The sequence below is a fragment of the Vitis riparia genome, chromosome 5, assembly GCF_004353265.1.
Source record: "Vitis riparia cultivar Riparia Gloire de Montpellier isolate 1030 chromosome 5, EGFV_Vit.rip_1.0, whole genome shotgun sequence".
In the NCBI taxonomy this organism is placed as follows: Eukaryota; Viridiplantae; Streptophyta; class Magnoliopsida; order Vitales; family Vitaceae; genus Vitis; species Vitis riparia.
The window spans coordinates 17,783,462-17,803,947 of NC_048435.1; the positions used below are offsets into that span (position 1 = coordinate 17,783,462).

Below are 20,486 nucleotides of genomic sequence, written 5' to 3' on the forward strand. Positions count from 1 at the left end.
AGTTTCTCATTAGATCCACTTGAGGAAGAACAAATAGCTTTTCCAGCAAAAGAAAATATTGCTGAGTTATGGCATAAGCGGCTGGGGCACTATCATTATCAAAGGCTTCTCAAAATGTAAAAATCAGAAATGGTGGAAGGCTTACCTGAGTTTGAAGTGATTTCCACAAGCTGCGAGACTTGTCAATATGGAAAGCAAAGCAAACTTCCATTCCCAACGACAACTTGGAGAGCCTCAAATAAGTTGTAGTTGATTCACACCGATGTTGGAGGACCTCAAAGGACACCCTTACTCAAAGGTAGTTGCTATTATATCATTTTTATAGATGATCTAACCAAAATGTGTTGGATATATTTTTTGAAATTCAAATCTGAGGTTGGGAACACTTTCTGGAAGTTTAAAGCAAAAGTGGAGAATGAAAGTGGCTGCAAAATTCAGATTTTAAGATCTGATAATGGCAAGGAATATACTTCATGTCAACTCAATTTATTTTGTGAAGAAGCATGAATTGAACACCAACTTTCAGCTCCTTATACTCCAGAGCAAAATGGAGTGAGTAAACAAAGAAACCGATTTATTATGGAGATGGCCAGATGGATGCTGCACGAGAAGAATTTGCCGAAGAAATTTTGGGCAGAGGCTGCAAACACAACTATATTTTTGCAGAATAAACTCTCTACAAAGGCAGTAAAGAATCAAACTCCTTTTGAAGCATGGTATGGGTACAAACCTCCAATGACTTTTCTTAAAGTGTTTGGTTGTCTTTGTTTTACCTACGTTCCTCAGGTTAAACAAGATAAACTAAACAAAAAAGCAGTTGCAGGAATTTTTATTGGTTATAGTACAGTTTCAAAGGCTTATAAAGTCTTCCAGCCACATACTGATACTATAATTATCAGTAGAGATGTCCACTTCATGGAAAATGAAGAATGGGATTGAGAAGATTCAAAGACAGAGCTTGAAACAAGTTTTTTAGATGAAAAGGAGGATGATCCACTAGTAAGAGGTACTCGATTACTCTCTGAAATTTATCAGAGATGCAATGTTGCAATTTATGAACCTGCCGACCATGAAGAAGCACTCAAAGAGTCCAAATGGAAGGATGCAATGAAGGAAGGGTTGTTCATGATTGAAAAAAACAAAACCTGGGAGCTTGTTGATAGACCTCAAGAAAGAAAGGTAATTGGGGTAAAATGGGTGTTTAGAACCAAGCTAAATGTTGATGGTTCAGTCAACAAGTATAAAGCAAGGCTCGTAGTTAAAGGATATGCACAGATTTTTTGTGTTGATTATTCTGAAACATTTGCTCCAGTAGCAAGGCTTGACACAATCAAATTACTTCTTGCTATTTCTGCATAACTTGGCTGGAAAGTGCATCAGATGGATGTTAAATCAGCATTCCTTAATGGAATTCTTCAAAAAGAAATTTATGTTTAGTAACCTGAAGGTTTTGTTGTGGAAGACAAAGAAGACAAAGTCTATCGACTTCATAAAGCTCTTTATGGCTTAAAACAGGCACCAAGGGCCTGGTATAGTCAAATAGATGATTATTTACTTGGTCTGGAATTTAAAAAAAGTCTTTCAGAATCCACACTCTATGTTAAGGAAAATAACAATGAAATTCTTATTGTTTCTCTTTATGTGGATGATCTTTTGATTACAGGAAGTAGCGCAAAGCTTATTGATGAGTTCAAGCTGGATATGATGCAAGTTTTTGAAATGACAGATCTTAGTCTAATGACATACTTCCTTGGAATGGAGATCAAACAAGGAAAAGATCAAGTTTTTATTTGCCAGAGAAAATATGCAAAGGAGATTCTCAAGAAGTTCAGAATGGAAGATTACAAAGAAATGAATACTCCCATGAACCAAAAAGAAAAGCTAAGCAAAGATGATGGAGCTGAAAAGGTAGAGGAGACATACTTTAGAAGTCTCATTGGTCGTTTGATGTATCTTACAGCAACAAGGCCTGATATATTGTATGTTGTAAGTGTTCTATCAAGGTTTATGCATTATGCTAGTGAGGTGCATCTAAAGGCAGCAAAAAGAGTTGTGTGGTACATCAAAGGAACTGTCGACTATGGAGTTAAGTTTCAAAAGATTCCAAATATGAAGCTGTTCGAGTATTCTGATAGTGATTGGGGTGGTTCCTTAGATGATATGAAGAGTACTTCAGGGTATTGTTTCAATCTTGGCTTAGGAAGTTTCTCATGGTGTTCGAAAAAACAGGATATTGTGGCTCAATCTACTGCAGAAGCAGAATTTGTAGCAGCAACTGCGACAGTAAATCAAGCATTGTGGCTGAGAAAAATTGTGGTTGATTTGCATATGAAGCAAACACAAGGTACTGAAGTGTTCGTGGACAACCAAGCTACAATAGCAATTTCTCACAATCCTGTGTTTCATGGGAAAACCAAGCATTTCAATATCAAACTCTTCTTTTTTAGAGGTGTTCAGAAAGATGGAGACATTAATCTTCGCTACTGCAAAACGGAAGAGCAATTGGCTGACATATTCACAAAGCCTTTGTCAGTCACTAAGTTTGAGTTTCTTAGACAAAAGCTTGGAGTTTGCAGTTCTTAAAGCAAGGAGGAGTATTAGAAGTTTGCTTTTTGGACTGTCACATTATGTTTTAATTTTTCAAAGTTTGAATAAAACTGAGTCATTGTTAGTTCCTATTCTTTAGGAGATGTGAGTCCACTTTCATAAATTGTGGATCACGTACTATCTGTTTTGAATTTGAGATTTTTTTTCTTTTTTCAGTTATTTCCCAGTTTTATAAATGTACGCTGGATGGAGGAAATAAAAAAGTGACTTCCGCTTATATATTTTCTCTATTTTCTATTGTGTCTTCTTTCCTTAGCTTGTCTTAAAACATCAACAAAGCTTCACAACTACATCAATTTTTACCTTCATTTCAATAAGATTGTCTTGATATATATATATACACCTTTACTCCCATTTCTTTAAACTGCTTGTGCTTAGATAGGGACGATTGCTTCCATTATTGACCAGAAAGACACCTCTTCATGTTAGTAGGACTGTGCTCAAAGACTTCCACAACAAATATGTTCTGCATTGGCGTAGACCGCCCGGTTTATCCCTATGCTGAATCGTCCAATGTCGTTTCTCAGAGTCTCATTTGGCGCCTTCCGCATCTTAAAGAGACATCTAAGCTTTTCTTTTGTCCAACCGAATGCATATATTGTGAGGCAAAAATTACTTCCAAGGTTTCAAAAGTCAAGGACCGACTCCAAGGAAAGTTGATCGAAACAATGCAATCTCGGTTTCTGTAAGCTCGAAGAAAAGGTTTTGCTAATCATAAACCATTCATTTCCTTGGTCTACCTCGAGTGGTAGTTATTTGATGAGCCATGCCATGCTGGGTTGATCTTTCTCTAATGGACAAGCTCGTTCTTGGCCCTTTAGATTCAGCGCCCATTAGAAATGGATCACTTGGAGGGGCCCAACTGCCTTATTTAATTTTTGTTCCAAATTTTTTCATAATTTCTTTCAAGTATGAGTTTTTTTTAACCTTATAGACTAGTTTTAAAACCGTAAAAACTCTCTTAGATCCAAAGCATTACAAATCATTTCCTTTCCTTTGAGGAATATTACTGTGACTTTCAACTTTGAAAAGACAATTATACAAGCAACTTAAAAGATATTTACACCCAAATTTGAATTTTTACTGACATATGATTAAAAAATTGATCAATAAATAAATTTTAGCAAGTTTTAAAAATAATTTTTTTATTGTATAAAAAAAATTGATTTATATTAATATAAATTTAATTCAATTCGAGTTTTACTAAAAAATAAATAAAATAATTAAAATAAATATTCTTTTTGTCAAATACAAATACTTATATTATAATAGAATCATAAATTATAATATTTTAATAAAAAAAATTAATGATGTTATTGTAAAGATATTATAAAATATGGATATTAGTACCTTAATAAAAATATAATTGATTTGTAAAAATAATAATAATATTTTAAAAATAATAATGACTAATAATAAGTTATTTAAAATGAATTAAAAACAAATAAAGTTTATTTAAAAATGCAAATAACTCAAGCTTTTTTTTATTACATGTGTATATTTATTATTCAATTTAAAAAAAATTGAACCAGAATTGATTCATTTACTATCAATTGTGTTAATTTTTTTAATTTCAAATTATTCTTATAAATAATAAACTCATTTAAAAAAACATTAAATCTCACTAGATTTTGATCTCATTTGATTTAAAATCTATTTACACAATAAAATAAAATAAAAGTCCAAAAAAATTATATTTATATATAAGGGGCAAACAGTAGACTAAATGGCTTGTTCTTCATTAATTCTAGTCAATTATTTCTGAATATTAATTATGTTTAATTTTAATTTGTAAAAAAATAACTATATTGTTAATAAATTGAAAGTATTAAATATCCTTTAATTTAGAATTTATTTGTGTAGTAGAAAAATCATAAAAGTGTATTTATGCGCATAAATGAAACAACATAATCGGCCTAATAAACTAATTTTAATCTCTCAAATTTTTATAATAATTGGGTATTAAGGTCGAAAGTATCTTCTAGGATCACTGGACTTGTCGACAAATCCAATGCATTAAATTCAATTCACTTGATTTGAAGCTTATTTTTCCAATGACAAAAATTAGAAAAGTATAATCTCATTCAAAAGAAATACAACAAAATCATTTTGCATCAATTTTTATTCAAAAAATTATGATATTAATTAGATTAATATTTAAATTATAAATTATTTTAGTTGAATCCAACGGCATTAAATGCACTTGAAGCTAATTTTTGGAAAAATATAATCTCGTTTAAAAGAGATTTTTGTTCAAAAAAATATAATATTAATTAGGTTAATATTTAAGTTATAAATTATTTTAAAAAATTAATGAATAAATTCATCCAAACCTCTTGATTTAGATTCTATTTACCTAATGAAAAAATTCACAAAATAATTATTCAAAGAAAAAAAAAAAAAGAGAAACTAACAAAATCATTCAAGATCTATTTTAATATGTGACTTTTTAGTATTAGTTAAATCGATTTTTACTTCTATGACTTCAAGTATTAATTGAATTAGACTTTGGTTTTAAAAATTATAAAATCCAATGCATAAAATCTCAACTCAATTTGTACTATCTTTGAGTTGACTCACTGTGATAAAGAAAAATTAACCAAACCATAATGGTGCCTCTCCAAGGTAATAGAATAATGTCCATAATACTATAATATGAAAGACGACTAAAACTTTCACCTGGTCATAGAAGAGTCTTCACAACCATTTTGTGTTGATGGAGGGTAAACCTTTTGCATTATGTCACTCGCATATGATAGGCAATGAAGCCATGGTTGGATTAAGCAAAGATTTGGCTCCATTCAAGCAATCATAATTCACTTAAATGAGAACTTCCAGACCTCTCGGACATTAGATGAACCATCTGTGACCTCAGCAACCAAGCTAGCCACCATGATACCTGCAGAGAAGGGCCATACATCAGTTCCTATACAATCAAGACTACAAGAGAAAGGAAATGTCATGCCACCCATGGACATTCCTGATTCACACACCATGCAAATAATCCAAACTCACCATCTTTCTCTACAACAGATAGGAAACGCCTCGATCCCCCTCCCACACCAAAGTAATGCTTCTTTGCTGCCATATACACCACGCCATGAGGACGGCTCATGGTCTGTAAGTACAAGATTTTTAGAACTCAAGAAAACAATATCAATAAGCAATATTTTAAGAATCAAAGCTCAATACAAGATACCTTCTTTATGAGTTCATAAAGAGTTGGAAGAGCAGAGATCGAGTAAACTGTCTCAGCCATTAAAATAATGTCATATCCAGCAGTAGACTGCCCTGTCATGCAGGTTTGGTCTTTTTCATTGTCACATGCATGAGGAAGAAGTTGATGGATTTCACTCCAGTCACCAGCAAAGCAACGAACTTCTGTTGCATTTGTAGCCAAAGAAGAAGATTTCTCTGAAAGATTTGCATTTACATTGGGAATGGTGAGGCATCGCAGGACCTCAGCATTGAAGTCCTGAAAATGTACAACAGCTGCACCCTGATGCAAAAGATGGAGACACTTGACAAAGTGAAACATTTTCAAACCAACAGTCTTGGACAACAATGACCAACAAAACACACACTTTACCTCAAGGCAGGCCAAGATCCCTGGAAATCCATGACCACATCCAATCTGAAAACCCATAGAAAAAATTAAGTGATAAAAATGGAGAGTGCCAGCAAAAGAGAGCCTCATATCTCAGTTTATGTCCTCAATCGTCTCTAAAGAAGGGATACAAAACAGTCACTTGGAAAGGTAATGTGAGTTCTAAAGAAGAAAGAGGGAGCTCTATCATCCTCAAATTTTAGCAAATTGAATCCCCTTCCAGGAAGCCCAACGTAATCTTCTATAGCTACATCTACACTCTCCACTTTAAGCTTCCAAAGACTTCTAAGAATCAACTAGACTTGTGATGTGTGTGTAAGTGACTGCAAATTTAAAGTCCATCATATCATCTTACAACATTTTAAGTGCCAGTTAAAAATTGAGCCACTCCCAGAGTAAGATAAGTCCAACCCCATGTTATTCATGGCAGTTAACGCACAGAAAATCATGCAAGCAACAAGAACACACTGTGTGTCTCAAAGAGTTATATAATCATTTGAGATATGCGTGCCTTTTTCTGATAACAGGTGTCATAATCTTTAGAAATATGATAGGCAACCTCCACCACCAACAGAAAAAAAGGTCTTTATATAAACATTGGAGATTAGATAGGCAACTTCCACTACCTACTGTTTGTCACTATATTTTTCCAAGCCAATGGTTAGCTGTGTCCAGCTAGTGTTCATATATTAGGAACTTTGAGTATAACTTTCATCCAAAACATTATCAATAAGTTAAGTCTCTCCCTTTTGTAGTAATTCATCATATAATGTGTCCAAATCCTGTTGGAATAAGCTCCTCATACAGATCTCATTCCTAAATTCTTTTTCCCTTTGATCTCTAATGGATGAACAGGAACTTTTGAAATAACAAAAGCTTGGGCACAAAAGTGAAATACTTACTTTTGGAGGTGAGCATTGACATTCATAAATTAAAACTTTCCAAGAAAATCCCAAAGAAAGTTACCAAGACTTCAAATGTTAGACATTTGAAAATTTTGAACAATGTGGTACTTGTTGCTGAATAACCAATTCTCATTGGACATGTCTCATCTCAAAATACCAGCTCAACTTTAGTTTGACAAGTCTAAATCCCACATAACACAAACACCTTGTTTTTCTTTACTGCACACACATTAAATGTCATAAAATTAAACCCACCAATGCTCGACTCCATATGCCACGTCATAATTTAAATGTGAGCCTTGACAAACAAATTCCAACTCCAAAACTAAAACAAACCAGCTTTCATAATCCATTTAGCAATGCATAAACAATCAAGGTCAAGAACCCAGAATGCCAAAACTACAATATTCAAGCCAGTAATCAAGTTCGTATGTAAGCAAAAACTAAGCACTGAATATTGATGAAAGCTTTGCACGCTAAGTGGAACATGATTACCCATTGTTGGAGAGTATAAAATGATTCACCTGAGAATTAGTTGCTCACCTCTAAAACTCGCTTCCTGTAAAAGATAACCGCCCATTTTGAACCTCTGAGCGGAGTGCTTTAACTAAATCCAATGAACCTTCCCATAGTTTTAGGCCACCTAAATTTGCAATCACATGCAAGATTACATCATACACACAATTGACATGTTCTGATCATCAGCACAGAAACTAAATTTAACAAATAAAATAAGCTTCAAACAAAGGGAAGCAAAAGTGAGGAATTTTATATCTTACACACCTTCGTATTGTCCGGGGACTAAATCTGAATTGGAAAATGCAAAAACATCTTGCGTGTTCACCCTGCCCTAAAAGGAAAAGCAGCAGTTGGCTTCACCGCTTCTTGCAATCAACTTGAAATTTACAGATATTATTGAACCCAATAGAAATTTTCTGCTTGTATGCCGAGAAAATAGCCCCAAAAAGGGGGGAAAATAAAATATAAATCTTAGATTTTCCATTATTTTGGACCAGAAGTGAAAAAAAAAAAAAAACTGCAGCTGATAAATTAATATGACTTCATTCTTTTTATTTTGAACTGGAAACCCAAAAAAACTATAAAACATAAAGGAACATAAAGGGTCAAAATCTTCCTTTCTCTATTCCTCGGTTTTCTCGGAAAACAAACGAAAGAGAAGGAAAGAGAATACTACCTTCAGCAAAGTAAGTCCATTCAAATTCACACGCTCCACAGTGTACCTCACAGAGGACGAAACCGACTTGACATCAAAACAATCAATTAGAGATTAAATTAACCCAAAAAGTCCCTAAACAAACAAAAAAAATTTAAAAATTTAAATCAAATACCTCTGTGAAAAGCACTTCGACACAAGGAGGTGGAGGAGGCGGCGGTGGAAGATGCGTCTCGGAGGAATCAAGAATCCCCAGACGAAATTGGGGGTTGTCATCGAAAGCTGATGAGAATAATTGAAACGTTTCGAAAGCTGGTTTCTGAGGATGAAATTAGAGGATAAGTGAAATGAAAAGATTGAGAAGATGGGAGAAAGAGAGAGTATGCAATGAGTACTTACCCCAGATTTTCCAGCCATCTACTTCTGCGTTTGTCTGTTGGCTTTGCCCTCACTCTCCGGCAGCCTACTATCAAACTGGCCTTTTACAAACCTGCTCGTAAATTCCCCACCGAATTTTGTTGGGACAATCGTGTGTTGGAACCAGTTGGGCTAAAAATTAAACTTTGGCCATAGCTCATTATTTAAGCCTAAAAATAAAAAATAAAAAAAAACTGTAAAAATTGAGAAGAAGAACATGGATTTTTTATCTTTTCAAAAATGATATCTATTGACTATAAAAAAAAAGTAAAAAAATATTAATTTAAATTTTATTTTTTTTATAAACCTCAATAAAATTTAATTTAATTTAGTGATTTGAAAAAAAATACACCCTTTTTTAAAAAAATAAAAATAAACTATTATTATTATTATTTAAAAATCAAACATCTTGGAAAATATAAATTTTTTCAAAATTATGTATGTAAAAAATAACTAAAAATATGTCAAAATTATTTTTTTAAATAATATATTTTTAGAATATATTTAAAAAAATAGTTTCTAAAATAATAAATTTTCAGAATAATTATTAAAAAAAATTAAGATAAAAAAATTTATCAAATATTGTGATAGAAAATACTTAAAATAGTTTTAAAATGTATATTAGTCTCTTCACATATTATATCATTTCCATCAATTATGCAATTTTTATGGGTCAAATCTTAATTTTTGGACCCAATTGGATTCAAAACACAATTGCCCTAATTTTGTTCGTGTGTTAATGTTTTATTTATTTAACGATTTTTATTCAAAATACTTATATCTTAAAAATAATTTAATAAAAAATTAAATATATAAATACTTTTTAAAAATATTTAATCTCTATCTATAAAAATAAAATAAAATACTTCATAAAACTTGGAAAAGATTTTATTTTAATTTACAAAAAAAAAAATATTACTTTATATTTTATTACATGATGTTATCTTTTCAAAATTATTATTTTAACTTGACCTTTAATTTTAATTTTTAAATAAGTCAAACCGTAAAAATATTTTGCTCTCTCCTAAATTGAACTCCCATTTTGCGGTTTTTTTTTTCATAATGTATATAAACGCACTTTTCCTTTATTATTTTAAATAATATTACGGATTTTTTCTATTTAAAATTTTTTTATTTATAACATATTATAATATATCAAAAATGGGAATGGTATGATTTTTTAGTCACCCCACTTTGCCCATCCCTATAACTAAAAGGACTAGGGTTGAAAATGTTTATTACGAAATAACATTTCTTTTCCTTTAAATATTTAAAGGTTTAAGTGTTGTTTATTTTTTTAATTTTTTATTGAAAACGATTTGTTTTCAAATTGCAGATAATTTGTTTTTTTTAATTAACTTATTATATATTTTTAACAATTTTAATTGAATAAAAAAAATTAAAATATTTAAGGTATTTTTAAATATTAAAAATAACTAATTGATTTTTCTTTATTTCTAAATACTTAATAAAAATTAAATAACAAAAAAATAACTTAATACTTAAAATTATTAAATACTATTTAGTTTTAACTGCTATTTAAAATTAAATGAAAATAACATATATTACCTGAAAGTTAATAGAACCGAAAGAGAAGGCAACCAAACAACACAAACCTAGTCCAACCCATAACTAACCTACAATGAAGGAATGTGATGTTCCTTATTAACCGTTTTTTTTCCCTGGACTTTTAAATATCAAATTGTTTTTTTTTTCTATATATCCAAACTAAATATATTATAATTTTAATATTAATGTATTTTTAAATTTTGTGTATTATTATAGAATGTCACAAAATATATTATACATATATTATTTAAAAAAAACAATTTGAGTACTTATATTATTTCTTATTTTATCATTTTTTGAAGTTTTTCTCAACATAAATTATTATCAATTTTCATCGTATCGACATGTTTTGTGAAAATTTGTATTGATATTGCCTAATATATTGTATAATCTAACTACCAATATATAGGTAAAAACCAATATGTTTGAATTTAAAAAAAAAATCAGTTATGTGGGATCAATTAAAAAAAATTTCATAAAAATAATTATAAAATTTTTAATGTAATTAAAAATTTTAAAGTTTTTTAAAAATTTTAGAATAATTAAAGAATTGGATATATCATGCCAAGGTTGGTGTAAAAAATTCCTCCACCCATCCCAACCCCATCCGTTGAATTTATTTATTTATAATTATTTTTTTTGGATGAAGATGGAAAAAGGTTCAAATAATTGTAACGTATTGATACCTAATTCACATCTCTAATCAAGACCCAAAGTTCTAACAAACCTGAAAAAATATTTAAAAAAATTAAGTAAAAAGTTATCCTATCAAGTAAAAAGTAAAAAAATTAAGGCCCTAATTTTGAAGTTTAGAATACAAAGTACGCTCCATTAAGACTTGCAATGATGATGTGGCTAGGTATTCCTCATGTTTCTCCTTACTTTTGGAATATATCATAATATCTTCTATAAACACAATGATAAATTGGGCTAAATAGGGCTCAAAAAAACTCGATCATTAATTTCGGCATTGGTTAATTCAAATGGTATAACTAAGAATTCATAATGTCTATACCTAGTATGAAAAGTTGTCTTTGACAATACTTGATTATTTTATCCTCGATTGAGATACCCTCATATCAAGTCAATCTTTGAAAAATACATAGCACCCTTCAATTGATCAAACAAGCCATCAATCCTAAGCAAAGGATATTTGTTATTAATAGTGACACGGTTATGTTTTTTTGTAATTAATACATAACTTCAAAGTATCATTCTTCTTTCTAAAAAAAAAAAAAAAGTTTAGGAGACCCCATAGAGATGTACCAAGTCAAATAGTCCTTGTAACCATATCTTAAGTTCCCTTAATTCCATTGGAGCCATTCTCTTAAAAGCAGTTGATATGGGAGTTGTACTTAGGTATACTTCAATGGCAAAGTCATATTTCCTTTTAGGAGACAATCTAAGCGATTCCTTAAGAAACATATCAAAAAAAAATTGATTAACTATTTATGAATAAATTTCAAATTCTTCTTCGCCTTAATTACCCTCTAAACATTTGCAAGAAAACTTTAACTGCCCTTCTTTACTACCATTTAAAGATAATGTCTCACTTAGAGGGAAAGAAATGACATACTCTTATCACAAAGGAAAAACACTACGGTGGTGTTTGTTTTCTGGCTGAATAGAAAAAGTCAAAATATTTAGTTTTTTTTATTCAGTTAAAAGTAATCTATTGACATCATCTAATACAATTAAATTGAACAATTGATAACAAGTTTACTTTAATTATGTTGGATGATGTCAACGGTTTAGTTTTAGCTGAATAGAAAAAACTAAATATTTTAGCTTTTTCTATTCAGACAAAAACAAACACCACCTACATCTCCTTCTAGTGTGTATATTTAAATTTCTCTTACAAGAATCAATAAAAACATGATGGATGAATAAAAAGTCTATATAGAAAGTTATATCCTATCCAACATCTTCAAAACAATCAAGTCTCCTTTTAGTTCTTAGTTTCAAATTCTTATGAAGCATGCTCTATATATCATTTTTGTCCTTGTGCTTTGCCCCACAAGAGTACTAGCAAATAAAGAGGATCCAAGCACCTCAAGTATTAATCATAGTGCATTCATTAAGGATAAAGAAATAAAAGAATGGATGCTTTAGAGTCAAACAAAACTTTTGCTCAAGAATTATAAACCAAAATAGTACCTTCTACCAAAGTCAGTGTCGTCTTCCTCTACTTTAGCAACAACATACACATGATCTTATGTTGAACCTCTTTGATTTCTTTCTCTTTGCCTTAACTGTGGCTTGACTATTGTTAAATATAGTTAGAGTGCAGCTACATATTATTAAAGCCTGATTATTGTTACCTTCAAAAAAAATAAAGGAAGTTATTGTTCATAATTCCCTAAGTTTTAATTTTATGGAAAATACCTCATAGAACACTCTCTCACTTCTCCATCTATGTCATTTCCTACACTTGTAACAATCTTGCCTTTGCACCAAAGTTTGTCCTAATCCTTACAGTTGTTGTGGAGGATTCCTTCTTTGTTTTTTTAAAATTATCTCTTGAGGTAGAAAATCCTTGTCTATTATTCTTCCTCTATTTTCCCATGCTCTAACTATCGATGTTCTCTTGTTCCAACATTAAAACCTCTAAATGCAAAGGCATAATCTTTTCTCTTATAGTAATGACTTGAATATTATTAAAAGTCAATATTAATTTGTTCAGTCTATTAATGAAGATTAATGATTTAATTAGTGAATTGTTTGGTTATTAAAAGAAAAGACATGATTAACTGGGTAATTAGCATGTTAAACTAGCTAAAAAGTAGTTTAAAGATGGTTAAAATAGTGAACTTTCTTTGCATCTTAAAAATAGTTGTTTAACTTTGTGTGATTGAAAATTCAACTAACTTTTCTATTTTACTTGGTTGTTATAGGAGACCTTTGACATCTTAAACTTTCTCTATTTTACTTGGTTGTTATAGGAGACCTCTGTCATCTTAAAATTGCATTAAAAAAAAAGGATTGAAATAGGTATGGGTAGAGGGCAACCTAGAGACACTTAAGTTGACTAGTTGAATTGGCATGTGACAACAACCAAAGACAAGTAATTAAGTTGCTAGACTAAAGAAATATTTCTAATCAGTAGTCTCAAACAAGAAATGAAAAGAAAGGTAGAAAATGTGAATTTTTTTTTGAAAGTGTAGAGCTACTCTTAGAGGGGAAATAAACTAAAGGAAACAAAGCTGAAAGTTGAGAAGGATTAAATTGCTTAATAGGTAGAGAAGTTTTGGTTTAAAAACCCTTGTTATCTAATAATTTTGAGAATTTAAAATTGAATATTTAATTGGTATTTTGAATTATGGTTGAGCTATAAAATAATTTAACATGTTGAATTATGCATGTATGATGATATTTTGACTATCTATGATGATTGAATGAAAAGCATGATGATTGACTTGTTAAGAATTGTTATTCATGGTGGAAATATATCTTATGTTGTAATACTCTATTTTGCTGGAATTAACCTAATACGTAGCATGAATAACATGGAGAGTGTTGAAGGCACTAAAAAATTCAGTTTTAATGCACCATGATAGGTGGCTTGAAAACAAATAATAAGGGGAATGGTCCCTAGGTGAAGATCCCTTAAGGAAAAAGGATAAAATACCCTAGGATGAAAAACCCAAAACATCCCCAGAAAGATCCATGAGTGGATATAATAAGGGGCATAAACATATGTTCCTATGTAAGAATCCCTAAAATATAGGTATGTGGCTACAAAAGAAGAGCTATTATTCGATAAGGTAAATGAAAATCCCCTAGAAGGTATATGTGAGCTAAAAATGAGTTATGTTGATCCACATGTATGTATTAATGAATATTCATGTTTTTGAATGAATTTTTGTATGTCATTATTGACAAAAATTGAAAGGTTACAAGTCTTTTTACTATACTATTCTTTATTGAGCTTTACCTCACCCTTTATTTTTCTAAAAATGTTTTCTCATACCAAGCTAGAGGTGTGTAGGAAATAAAAAACGCTTGAAATTTTTATGAAGCCTAAGACGTATTTTTTGTTATATTAAGTGTGTTTTTTATATATGTATTTGAAGGGTTTTCTACTATTAGGTCATAGTAAATGAAAGAAACAGAGTGTTTGGAATCCCTAGATTACTCCAATCTCAACCTTAGATTGCTTAAGGTGAATGCAAATTATCTCTAAGGCTCTTTAGATCTAACTAGCAGAAGCAAACATGCATAAAAACCTTAGATATAGGTTTTAAGGGTTTTACCTTAGATTTGTATGTTCTCAGGTCGGATCCTTCCGATTAAGGTGTATCGTACATGTCGTAGATCTCATAAATCCAAAAGTCTTCTACCGCGATAACTCTTTTTCCTTGAATCCAAGCATTAGAGAAGGTAGAGATCTCATAGAGGGGTGATGGCTCGAGTTTTCCTCTTAGTGGAGTGAATAGGAAGACAAGAGTGTCAAAAGTGGAGCCTTAAACCTTTAAAAGGAATTATATAGGCTTCCTAGTGGGCTTAAGTGACCTTAGCTCATCTGGGGCTTGGGTCACTTGTGCTCAAGGCACTTAATCCAGCCCACTTAGGTCCCAATTAATTACTATTGAGCTCCTATTAATCAATTAGCTCAATCCAAAGAGATCTTTCACAAGCTCCTATGCAACCTTATGTATTTACCAAAATGCCCTTATGTACACATGTAAACAAAGAACCCAAATACCCCTCAATAAATGTGTTATCAAGAAATACAAGCTCGAGCGAGGACCACTATAACCAATAGGGAAATATCGGCTCCCTCATAATCTAATTTTGAAGTTAATTTAGCATTCCACTATAGAGAATCAATTACACTCTATTATCCTATGATATTATAACAAGATACAAGAACTCGAGTTTGCGACCTACTATCCACTATATACAAGTTCACCATGAACTAGTGCTCATAATATAACAAAGTGAATGTTATCAACCTTTCAAGATTACCTTTACAATCCTTGAGTCTCATATCTTCCTATGATGTGATCAACTGACACACTTTAGCTCACTACAAGCATATGTTAAATTTCACTAAAAGAATTACTATAACTACATATTTCATTATCACATGTCGTTAGGATCAACCAAGGGGACTCACTGTCTCACATCTATGAGATATTATGCTACCTCTATCAAGAATACTTATTGTCATTGGCCTCACATCAACAGTGACCCAAGCTATAAGGAATACACGACCACCATAAGGTCTTATTCGTAGGTCAAATTCACTTAAGACTAGCATAAGTTTGGTATCCTCTCAAGAACCCATACAGTATAGTGATTTAGTGAGATCATGACTATCCAATAGCTAATGTCATGACTCACCATAAATCATATCCAATGTGTAACCTATTGGGAATATCCAAATCTCTTCATTTACTATCCCTGAAACTCATAAGGTGTGTGCATCTATCCTAAGCTTCTTTAAATCTATCCCAATGAAAATATATGGCTACAAAAACCATGTTAAGATAGAGATCTAGAGAAAAAAAACAACTCATACTTAGATCTGAATGTTCTTAGATCAATTTCTCACGATAAAGAACATGTCTAAAGGTCTTGTACACCCAAGATCTTCCATTCGATGACTCAAACCACAATCTTGGCAATCCGAATTGTGGGCAATGAAATGGAGAAAGCTTTGGCTCTCTCTCTCTCTCTCTCTCTCTCTCTCTCTCAAGGTGGAGCATGATTGTCTCTCAAAAGTGATGGAAACCTTAACCCCTAAGAGGGTATTTATAGGATTCCCCTAATGAGCTTAAGTGACTTAAACCCACCAAGGTTTGGGTCATTTAATTTAATCCAAAATAGGTTCTAATTGATTAATGAACCGTATAGGGTCATCTAATTAATCAATTAGCCCAATCCAGAAACCTTGTTCACTATCTCATATGCTACCTTATGTAATTACCAAAACACCCTTATGCATAAGAGTGAACCTAGAGCAATTCAACCTTCATAAACTGTGTCATCGTGGTATATGAGCTCAGAGTAAGGACCATTGGGACCCATAGGAGTACTAGCTCTCTCAAAATCTAATTTTGAATTTGATTCATCATTCTCCTAAAGAGAATCAACTGCACTCTAGTATCCTATGTCAATAACAATGAGATGAAGCTCATGTCTGTGACCTACTATTCACTACATGTAAACTCCCCATGAACTAGTGTCCCATAATCTAATAAGGTAATGCTATCATTTATCAAGATTACCTCTTCAATCCTTAAGTTATAGATCTCACTTATTATGTGATCAAATGACATACTCAACTCATAAAGAACATATGTCAAATTCCACTTAAGGAGTTACTACGGCGCCACAGATTTCTTGATCATGTGTCTTTTGAATCACCTAAGATGACACATTGTCTCAATCTCATGAGATATCATGGTGTTTGTATTAAGAATATATATTGTCACCACCTTCCATCAACAATGACTTAATTCATAAGAATATATGACCACTTTAACATCTCACCTACAAGTTAATGCCTCATGTTGATTTTGGCATAGGCTCAATATCCTCTCAAGGTTGATAGTCCATACAATATAGTAGCTTGGTGGATCATGACAATTGATAGTCTTACATCATGATTCACCTTAGATCTTGTCTAGTGTACATCACATACACTAGTGCACTCACCATAGGAAACTCATCCCGACAATCAAGACAAACCATCTCTCCAATTAGGAAATAGTGCACTACAGTCTCTATTAGATTACCTAAATCCATGAATCAACTATGGACAACTTATCTACTTATGACTTGTATCCTTTGTGCAACTCCTAATGCATCTAAGTCATGTACAATATAAGAAATATGGGTTGAATGTTCAAATCAATGTCAAATGTACCAAATGGATAGTAAAGGGACAATCAAGTCTAACTTTGTTACATCATGTCTTACTTTTAGGGCCCCAATCCTAACATAACCACACATACTAGTGCACTCACCATAGGAACCTTATATTGGTAACCAAGATCAATTATCTCTCTAATTAAGATTTTAAAGTTTAAATGTTATTTTCAATCATTTTATATGTGGAAAATAGAAGAAATATGAAAAATGAGAAAATTTCAAGGGTTGGTGGAGGTGTTGGGTGTGCTAAGTTGAAATGCACAAGAATTTTTAAGCCAAAGGTCTGCAAAAACCTTACTATGAGATGCACAAAAATAATTTAAAGGATAAAGAGGTGCGTAAAATTTGTTTAAAGGACAATATATACAACTTAAATGATGGTGTGCAAGATTTGTTTAAAAGGTAAGGTGTGTGGTTCAAATGGGTTTTTCTAGTTTAAAACAAAAGGAACAAGATTTAAACTAAAGTAGTCATTGAGACTCTTAGTTCTTGAAAAAATAAAATAATAATAATAGTTGTTTAACAGTTAGGTCATCTCCACAAGGAACTTTTGATTAATTGTGTTGGATGTAGGAGGTTTGGGGTGTGAGTGTTGGTTGAAGGTATAAATAATTAAATTTTAATTTAGGAAAGAGGAATGAAACCTAGAAAGTAAAAGTAAAAGAAAACAACGATAACAACAAACTCTAAGAGTGGTGATTCACATGAATCTCTTCTCTCTAAGAGTGTTATCAACCTTAGGACCATGTCTTAGGTTTATGCCAACCACAGGGCTCTTATTGACATGAGTATCAACCGCCTCAATGAAAGACCGACTCGGTCTGATTGCTTTCGGTGGCTTATCACAACTAGATGATTTAGATAGGTTTATACATGTGTCAAAAGGCTTTTTTTGTAGTATATGGAATTAAAGGAGATAAGACCAAGGTTGCTTAACTTTTGACCCTCACAACTAGAGCCTTGCTCCTCACAGAGACTCCTTTCGATCCTTGTAACTAGGGACTTAGGTCAATGGAGACTCTTTTGGTCCTTATGCCCACTAGCCTAAGTTATGGTCCTTAATTTTCACCCATAAATAATTAAACCAATGGTGAGAAAAACTAAAATAGTGAGTCATCAACTCCTCTCACCCCTTGGAGAAAAAAAAAAGACAGAAAAAAAACATGCAACAAAGGAAAACTAAAAAGAAAAGATTCATTCAATTAAAGAAAATGATTAAAAAAAAAAAAAACACATACACTAAAATAATAGAACTTATTTGCCTAAGAATCCCTTCTTTCCAAAAAAAGTCTTTATTATTTACAATTCTGGTGTTTATAAGTAACAAATATCTCTCCTCATCATTGCTCATGGAGTTATTCCTACTTTGTTACGCCTCCTGACCATGCTTATAGTGTAGCGGCACAACCATCGGTCAAGAGATGTCAGCATGGAGTAGGCGACGACCATGCTTCTGGTCTTTTCAGTGTAGTGGAATGGTGATGTGATGGATCATTTAAAATAGTAGGTATGTTATTTCTCATGTGGCCTTGATAAGTGCGCAAATATGGGAAGATATAGCATATGAGTAAGGTGAAGCAATCAAAGCAATATATTGAGGTTAAAGCTATTTGGGATGTGCTTCTTTGATAGAGAAGAGAGTACACTTTATTAATTAGGGACATGCACTACTTTATTAAATAAAAATTACACATTTAGGGTTGTTGGTCATGCACTGGATTTATTACTCAATAATACACTTATGAATGATATGCAATATGAGTTTAGTGCAAGTTGAGGTAGTAAGGTGCGCTTTCTCTTTGCATACTTAAATGGTACTCTATTGTCAAGCTACCTAAGAGAGGTGCGCTATCCACCTAAGTGCATTTAAGTACGCAATCTGAACAAAGACTTTCCAGTGCATAACATGGAGTATATGCGATGTAAATTAACTCCCTGAGTAAGCAATCCAAGTCGCCACTTAAAAGTGCACAATCTTAAGTGTGCTTCTCTAAGTGCTCAATTTGAACTAGTGTTCTCAAAGTGTGCAATCTACAAAGGGCTTTTCTTAGTGTGTTATTATAGATTTTGATCATATTGATGTGTATTTTTTTTTATGGTAATGTCCTCACTTAGGTGTTTCCTTTTGTGTGAAGTGTTGGAAGTGTGCCAAACATACCTTTCCAAAAATCTCACAAAGGCCATCAAAAGAATTTTTATAAGGCATTAACAACAAACTGAAGAAGTGAGTATGCTATGAGTGCTACAAACACACTAAAATATGTTCTTTTAGAGTTATCTTAGTGTACGATATGACTTCTCATCAGTGTGCAACTTAAGTATTGGTGTATAGAACTTGTTTTAAAGATAAAAGTGTGCACAACTTGAATGATGGTATGTAAGATTTGTTTAAAAGATAACATGCACAACTTAAGTGGTGGTACGTAGATTTGTTTTAAAAAAAATTGTGTAACACAAGTAGTGTGAAACTTAAGTGACACGCCTCCCTTTCAACTTGCATACCACTCAACTCAACTACCTCAATTTAATTAGCTATCCTGACTATAGCACCTCAACTCAACTACCTCAATTTATATCTTTTAGGTTGACTACATATAAAGGGAGAGACTGAGGGAGAAAAGGATATTATGTTATGTATGTTTTTCATTAAACACTTGTAAATTCCCGTAGTAAGAAATATACAAAGCTTTTGCTCTACCTTTCCTTCTCATTTTTGTTTTCACTTTTCTTTCTAGCCAAACAACCTCTGAGGATGATTTCTCAAAGGATGAGTGGCTAGGTTTTACGTTTCTTGGAGTGATGGAAGCTAGGTGAAGGACCCGAATGCAAAAGTGGGAGTTGTCCTTGCTTTAAATGAAAGTAGTTGTTAACCATTAATGGTTTTTATTTCAAGGTTTAGCTTTAAATCCCTTAAAATCACCTTGAATGGCCAATACTTGATAAGCTTTTCGGATTCCATGGATGCTTATTCCATGGATGTCTATTAGTTATCATTTACGAGTCATTGGAAGGTGGTTCAAGGTGAGAGTGTTTAGTGTTTGAAACCATTAATGGGAAGCAATTATCAATTTCCATGAACCCTTTGGATCTGATATTAATTGTTAAATATAAAACCGGTTCGGGAGATAACCATCATTTATGTTATTGTCCCCAACGCGAGGAAAAGATCTGGAATCTTCCCCTTTACCTAAGGAACCTAATCCTAGTGACCTAAAGCTCTAAGATACCTTTTCTTTGTAGTTAACTTCACTTATTATTTTTGTTAACTTAAAATCAATCTTTACAACCACAATTCCATTTTCTTTAAAAGCTAATTTTCATAAGGAAA

General features: G+C 31.9%; 1 protein-coding gene across 1 annotated transcript; it reads right to left on the reverse strand.

Moving 5' to 3' along the window:
* Positions 1-5,119: 5,119 nt before the first annotated feature.
* Positions 5,120-8,819, reverse strand: LOC117914290 (histidine protein methyltransferase 1 homolog). The gene is given in 10 exon segments (XM_034829555.1): positions 5,120-5,506; positions 5,623-5,725; positions 5,807-6,106; positions 6,197-6,241; positions 7,663-7,676; positions 7,679-7,762; positions 7,903-7,969; positions 8,315-8,380; positions 8,469-8,612; positions 8,693-8,819. Coding segments are annotated over 10 exon segments (924 nt in total). The 5' UTR covers positions 8,711-8,819; the 3' UTR covers positions 5,120-5,423.
* Between the last annotated feature and the right edge of the window lie 11,667 nt (positions 8,820-20,486).